This window comes from Suricata suricatta, chromosome 11 (genome assembly GCF_006229205.1).
Source record: "Suricata suricatta isolate VVHF042 chromosome 11, meerkat_22Aug2017_6uvM2_HiC, whole genome shotgun sequence".
In the NCBI taxonomy this organism is placed as follows: Eukaryota; Metazoa; Chordata; class Mammalia; order Carnivora; family Herpestidae; genus Suricata; species Suricata suricatta.
Window position 1 is genome coordinate 13,716,640 of NC_043710.1, and position 7,466 is coordinate 13,724,105.

The 7,466-nt window shown below is 36.2% G+C and overlaps 1 protein-coding gene across 1 annotated transcript; it reads right to left on the bottom strand.

Moving 5' to 3' along the window:
* Nucleotides 1-1,275: 1,275 nt before the first annotated feature.
* On the bottom strand, nt 1,276-6,409 carry LOC115272433 (olfactory receptor 10AG1-like). The gene is made up of 3 exons (XM_029915507.1): nt 6,286-6,409; nt 2,281-2,334; nt 1,276-2,216 (listed from the first exon to the last, which is right to left on the bottom strand). The coding sequence occupies exons 1-3, from the start codon at nt 6,407-6,409 to the stop codon at nt 1,276-1,278; spliced, it is 1,119 nt and encodes a 372-aa protein (XP_029771367.1).
* Between the last annotated feature and the right edge of the window lie 1,057 nt (nt 6,410-7,466).

The window sequence follows — 7,466 nt, forward strand, 5'->3', positions numbered from 1 at the left end:
CCATGAATATTTTTTTCAAAATATGAATTGGCAAAGGAATAACTGTTTATAGTTTTATTAAAGAAGAAATGAAGTAATTAAAACCGAATTGCTTCGAGGCCAAAATTGTTAAGTTAAACATAGAAATATGTGCAGGGATTTCTGTGGCATCAGTCGGGTAAGTGTCCTACCTCAACTCAGGTCATGATCTCACAGTTGATGAGTTAGAGCCCTTCATCGGGTTCTGGGCAGACAGTGCAGAACCTGGAACCTACTTCAGACTCTGGGTCTCTCTTTCTTTCTGCGCCTATTGACTTGCACTCTGTTCTCTCAAAAATAAATAGCCATTATGAAAAATGTCCAAAGTAATCTGGTTGACACAGTTAGGAGCATCCTATTATATTATGTGCTTGATCTAGAAGTAATTTTGGAAGAAAGCTAATTGAATGAAGATTTTCTTTTGGTTTTATGAGTGGAGATTTCTGCATTGTAGGTTGGATAAATATGCTCTAATATTCACAGATGTGTGAAATTTCTTAATTTTGCCAAATTCTAAGGTATATGACAATAATATAAATTCCCCCATTCATTTATTAGATGACTTATTTAACAAACATTTATTATGTATGTGCTATTTAAATTCTTTGTCTATAGAATCAAAGAATGGTTTTCATTATTATTGTTTTACTTTTAGTTTTTTTTTTGTTTTTTTTTTTTTTGAGAGAGAGAGCATGCACATGCTTAAGGTGAGTGGCAGAGATAGACAGAGAATCTTAAGCAGGCTCCATGCCCAGCACAGAGCCTGAGTTGGGGCCGATCGCATGACCATGAGATTGTGACCTGAACCAAAATCAAGAGTTTGACACTTATAACCAACTGAGCCAACCGGGCACGTCTGGAATCAAAGAATGTTAAGAAATACAAGTGTGTAGGTTTAAGAAACTATTTAGGTAAAAAAAAATCTCATATAGTTTTCAGTATAATCAAGCAAAAAATCTTGACAGGATGAGTTCTATTTTATCTGAGTTTATTTGTATTCTAATTTCATATGAATTCTGTGGTGCACCTTCCTATTTTATTCATGAGGTGGGATGAGTTTTCAGGCTTGGAGCACTGAACACAGATTAAGTTGCCTGGTATGCATCCAAGCAAAATAAATTGTATGCTGGATACAGTTTATTGTATCTAGAAGTATATTATAAACTGGAGGTGGTTAATTCCTTACAAGGAATGTAGACATTTGAAATGTTTCCTTGATGTATGTGTGGCAAGTAGCTAAAACCTGGACAATTGGACTCATCGTGCCATTTTTTTAAGTAATAGTTTTCTCAGTGCTGCGATCACCTCCTTGTTCCTAAGACTGTAAATCAGGGGATTAAACATTGGAGTCACTATGGTGTAGAAAAGAGAGAGCAGTTTGTCAGTTCCTGCAGAATGATTGGACTTGGGCCTTAAGTAGGTAATGGAAGCTGATCCAAAGAATGAAAACACAACCAGCAGGTGGGAAGAGCAGGTGGAGAAAGCTTTGGCCCGTCCCCTGGCTGTGGGCAACCTCAGAATGGTGGAAATGATTTTGCTGTAAGAGACAAGTATCAACATAAAAGGAAATGTAGCAAACAATAGAACTACCACATAGACTGACAACTCATGTACAAAGACATTCCCACAGGCTAGCTTGAGGATTGGGGGTATGTCGCAGAAGAAGTGGTTAATTTGGTTAGAATTACAGAAATGCAGAGAGAACATTTGACTTGTTAGTCCTATCTGGACTGGGGCACCACCAATCCAGGAGCCAACAGCCAGTTGGATACACTTCTTCTGGTTCATGACTAGAGGGTAGTGCAGAGGGTTACAAATGGCCACGTAGCGGTCATAGGCCATCACTGTCAGGAGGAAACATTCAGTGGCTCCCAGCATAAGGAAGAAGCACATCTGGGAGGCACAGCTCAGCACAGAAATGCTTCCATCCTGAGTCCAAAGGTTCACCAGAATCCTAGGGATGGTGATGGATACATAACAGATTTCTAAAGAGGAAAGATTCGCCAGAAAAAAATACATGGGTTTCTGCAGTGCCTTGTCAACTTTGGTTATTATTATTATGAGGCTATTTCCACTTAAGATAGTTACATAAATGATGGAGAACACCCCAAAAAGTAACTGTTGGTGGTTTGGAAGGTCAGAAAATCCCAGGAGCACAAATTGCTTTATGATGGAAGTGTTGTCATTTACTTTCGCCTCTTCACACATCATCTGTGGGAATGATTTAATCAGAAGTACAGGTCACTCCAATTCCTTTGGCACTTGATTTCTTCTTATTCATAAACAGAATGGCATACTTCCCATGTTTCCCAGTTCCTTAGAAAAAAATCTATAAGTGCCAGTTTTCTAAATGTGTGGTGTGGTATGTTTTTATTACTATTAATTTTATTTGTAAGAAAAAAATCCCTTTTGTCTTTAAATTTTTTTTTTAATTTTTATTTTATTTTTGAGAGACAGAGTGCGAGTTGGGGAGGGTCAGAGAGATGGAGACAGAATCTGAAAGAGGCTCGTTGGCCTGAGCTCCGTGCACAGAGCCTGATGAAGTGCTGAAACTCACTGACTGCAAGATCTTGACCTGAGTCGATGTAGGACACCCAATGGACTGACCAATCCAGGCGTCATCACCTTAGTTTTTTTTTTCCTGCTCTGAATTATCATTCTTTTTTCTTCTGAAGATAAGATATGAGACTGTAATTTTGCTCTCCATCTGAACACTCAAAATTGCAAAAATCTGAATTTGTAGTTTATTGTGACAATAATTCCATCTTTTCACTTGTGCTTTTCTCTCAATGCTGTTTTCTATTATTATCAATTCAAAATTAACTTCATTGCAAAGTCAATATCTTGTAAGCTGTAGGGGCCCATTCTGCCAAAAAGCCTGCTGATGAGATCCAACTATGATGGCAAAGCCTCCGGGGGAACGTATGTAATCGCAAAATCCCTTGAGTCATCTAGGAAATCATGACCCTGGACAACAGTATGGCCCCCCATTTGAGAATCAGGATTTAACAACACATGTCCTCGGAGATTGGGGAGCAGTGCTATATGGCTTGTTGGGCCTTGCTTTCCTTTGTTTTAAAAATGTGTGCTTAAACTCTTAATCAGAATAGATCAGAGACGGGAGCTAGTTTTTCTATTACTCATACTCCTTGTTGATTGTGGTTTTGGTAAATGGGCAGATTTTCTGATTGAAACTCCCTCCCTGGTCAGGGGTACCTTACCCACAGACTATTGTTTAAACCTTTAAAGAAAAATAGCCTTTCTTAAGCTTTGGTTAATATTATACTATATGCATAGAACAAGACCCTCGTTAATGTATTTCATTCCCGTTTTTGAAACTCTGTAATGAATTATGTTATTGTTTTTGATTTTCTGTTCTCTTTTCCATGGAAATAGTAATCTTTTCTGGAACATGTGATTCTTACCTAAAACCTCAGAGTTACAAACAATATAATCATTATAAGAGTAATGTAATAACCTAAGGTATATAAGTCACTAAGCATCACAGTAAAGTGTGGTACTACCACCATTCACTGTGTGTGTGTTCTTTCTTATAGATACTGTGCTGACACCAATCTCCTACTCAGAGATCCTTAGACAGTGGTGTGTGGGCTGGTCCCCAGCAGTAAGCTGCCTAAATAGGTTTTATGTACGAATATAGTTCATTTTTTAAAGTAATGGATTTTTGTGTTTAGCTTTGACATTCTGCATATTTAGGCTATTTTACTATAAGACAAACTTAATGAGCTGACTACTAAATATTATGGGGTGTTATTTAATCTTTAAAAATGTGTGTTTTGGTGTAAAATCCATGAAATCAACAGTAATTCTTTTTTTTTTAATTCAGATTTTGCAGTGGGGAGAAAAGGAGGTCTAAGATAGTCTCTGTGTTCAGAAGTACTCAGAGGTAAGAGACAGGTGCATCTAGCATTTTTTTCAGGAAAGCAATCTCAATTACTATGTATATCCCTTGCACACTTGTCGTATCAAAGAAATATCAACCAAACTCATCTCTGAGATCTTCCTAAATCACCCATATCCTCAACAATTGCTTTTATTCTGCTAACTCCTTTTAATCTATCTCTTCTTTTTCTTGCACACTTATGTGTCTATGTTTATGGACATGGATGTATCGGGCTGAATTGCTCATTTTTATTTGGTACTTTTGTCACTTGTGTAACTAGATTATAAACCTCTTTTGATATTCTATACATTATTCAATGTAATGCACAGTATATTTGTTCCCAAAAATGTGATTGACTAACCTCTTGTATAAATTACAAAGGAGTCAAATTGGTTGTTTCCTTGGAATAATCTCTCTGGTGTAAGCATGGGTTACTACCCAAAATGCAGACTTCCCCTGCTTCTCTCCCTTCAGGGATATATAGATCAAGCATGTTTTCTGTGGCCTGTGTGTGTGTGTGTGTGTGTGTGTGTGTGTGTGTGTGTGTGTGAATTATACCATTTTCATTCAATCTTGCAGAAATAACAAATTGCTTCATTATTCTCTTTATGTCCTAGATTATTTCCATATAATGAGTTAACTAATTTGAAAACCAATTCAGGTTAACTAATTGCAAAGAAAATGTATGCCTATAACCGTAATAAAAGGGTATTACATATGGACAATAGTCAAAATTTCAGCTAAAAAATTGTAGACACAAATGGGGCAGGAACGACAATCCATGCAAAACCTGAGCATTCTGAGGATTTTCTGTGGCTGAGAAAAGGAAAATTAAATGATAATTTCTTTTACAATCTACAATATTCCAAACTGCATATTAAAGTAATAAAGGTATGTAAACCTTACCCTGCTCTTATACAATTCTTCTGATGTAAATTTGAGTCCAGGAATGTAAAATTGCTGTAAGCGAGTCTGTAAGATGGTCAGAAATTAGTAGCTGCTAGAGGAGATATAAGGTTACACAGCCAGGATTTTTGTTTTGTTTTGTTTTGTTTTTTTATTACACCATCCTACCACCGTTAACCATAAGCCATATTTTAGTAACCTGTTTCATTCAACATAAAATCCAGTATTTGGACAATTGTCCAAATTGTTTGTTGAATGAATCACTGCATCTTTCTAGACCAGCATGCATCACATGTCCACATTTGAAGAGTTAACAATTGCTCTTGGAAACTGCCATTCTCTTCATTCTCTTTATTGGGTTGCTCTTCATGGAAGCTCTTCTCTCATTGGTCTTCTCTACATTATTCTTTACTGTTTAGGTCAGGTAAGACATTTGAAAAGCAAAGTGCATCTAAGATGCCAAAAAACAACCAGGAGAAGCAGCAACAAAATTTGCGATCAAGAACACGATGTTCCATGATTTGGCTACTGTAGAAAGGGTGTCATGCTAAGCGAAATAAGTCAGGCAGAGAAAGACAGATACCATATGTTTGCTTTCATAGGTCTAACAGGAGAGACCTTGCAGGGACCATGGGGAGAGGAAGGGGGAAAGAGAGCGGGGGAGAGTGAGGGACACAGATCAAGGGAGACTACTAAATACTGAAAAGGAACCATGGACCAAAGGGGGAGGGGGAGGAAAAAAGGGGGTGATAGTCATGGTTGGGGGCACTTGTGGGGAGTAGCACTGGGTGTTATATAAAAACCAATTTGACAATAAACTATTTAAAAAAAACACGATGTTCTATATCTACTGAAGCTTTTTTTTTGTGTCCTCAACATTTTTTTTTTGTAAAATGGAACAATAATTTTATGAACATTCAATGAAATTCTCAGTGCAAAACCATTTAAAAAGTAAGAAGAAATGTAATAATTAATATTTAATAATGATTCAAAGTAAATAATTATTCAAATACTAACCAATTCCTGGGTTTCTCTTCTAAACATAACCTTACCAGGGGCTCCTGGGTGGCTCACTTGGTGAAGCCTCTGACTCTTGATTTCAGCTCAGGTCATGATCTCATGGTCCTGTGACTGAGCCCCACATGGGGCTCTGCATTTAGCCTGGAGCCTGCTTGGGATTCTCTCTGTCTCTCACTGTTTCTCTCTGTCTTTCTCAGTCTCTCTCTCTCTCTGTATCTCTCTCAAAATAAACAAATAAACCTTTAAACATAATCTCACCAAAATAGCTTCCTCAAATCTTCCAGCATGGCAGCAGTTTTTCTGAGGTCTGGAAACCTTTAGATGCTGTCTGTATACAGCACAGAAACACACTCACACACACACACACACACACACACACACACACACACACACACACACTATATAATGCAGGTAAATGTTGTCAACTTTGTTTTTACTTATATAGTTCCTGTTTGTTTCTCTGGTATTCCCACTAAAGTAATGATTCTTATTCTCCTCTTTTTCCTCCTCCTCTTCCTTCTTCTTTGATATAGAGTTTGTGACATCAATTAAAACTACCATTTCAATGTTTGTAATGGTTATATTCAGAACATCTTTATAAAATCAAATTGGAGGTAAGAAATAAACAATCAGAACTTGGTGAAAGCAATTCAGAAGGCTTTTTACTTTGAAAGTCTCTAAAGATAAAAGTGAAAACATGCTGATATCTATTTTGCATCTTCAGATTCATTTATCATGGGATTGGACTCTTAACAATCAAAGAATTGGATTCTTAGGATGCAAACCCATTTCAAGAAGGTCCATTCACTATCTTGTTCCATATTTATGTATAATTAAATTTTCAGGAGATATGATTTCCACATTTAATACATTCAAACTACTTTAATACATGCTTAACCCATAATAGTGTTAAATGTTTTCATCTAAGATGATAACAGTGACAATTATGTTGATGATAATGCAAAAGTCAAGAATCTTTGGTATATTTCTCCATTATGTTACAAAGAACTTTGTATTTTCTTTTATGTTACAATAATGACAGTCATAAAAGCAAACAGATTATCTGAATCAATATTTTAAAATTAAACCACAGTAACAATAACAAAAAATGATTCCTTCTTAAATGTTCTTAAGTAAGTCTTCCTTGTGATTCCCAAAAAATACAATTGTTAGTGAAACTAAATTTACTGTTAGACAAAAATTCATGTTTACCTCTTTGGATTGAGGTGAAATATAATGCTTACCTTTACTGGTTGAAAAACAGAGAGAATGAGAAGTGTCTTTTTTCTGGTAATTTACTTTTATTTCAAACTGAAGTCGACCACTTTCTAAAATTTGTTCTACTGTCACAACACCTAGTGCTCTTTAAGAAGGAATCATTCCTTACCCTTGGGATCAGCTCCTTTCCCATATCGCTTCCTAATTGAACTAAACCTTTCTGCCTACCACTCAAGGAATTTGGCACAATAACCAGAAACATTTCTGGCCATGCTACTCTTTCTTTAAATTCTCTATTTCTCTTACTTTTTTTGTCATCATTAAGAAATATAAGCGTTGTAAAATCAGAAGTTGATGATTACATATTACTTATAAACTAAGATGTTCTAGTAAAGATGCA

Coding starts and splice junctions, on each gene's coding strand:
- LOC115272433 (XM_029915507.1), bottom strand. CDS start 6,409: ATGGTAGTTTTAATTGATGTCACAAACTCTATATCAAAGAAGAAGGAA. Junction 2,335..6,285: donor AACAAACAGGAACTATATAA/GTAAAAACAAAG, acceptor TTTTTTTCTAAG/GAACTGGGAAACATGGGAAG. Junction 2,217..2,280: donor TATGAATAAGAAGAAATCAA/GTGCCAAAGGAA, acceptor TGATGTGTGAAG/AGGCGAAAGTAAATGACAAC.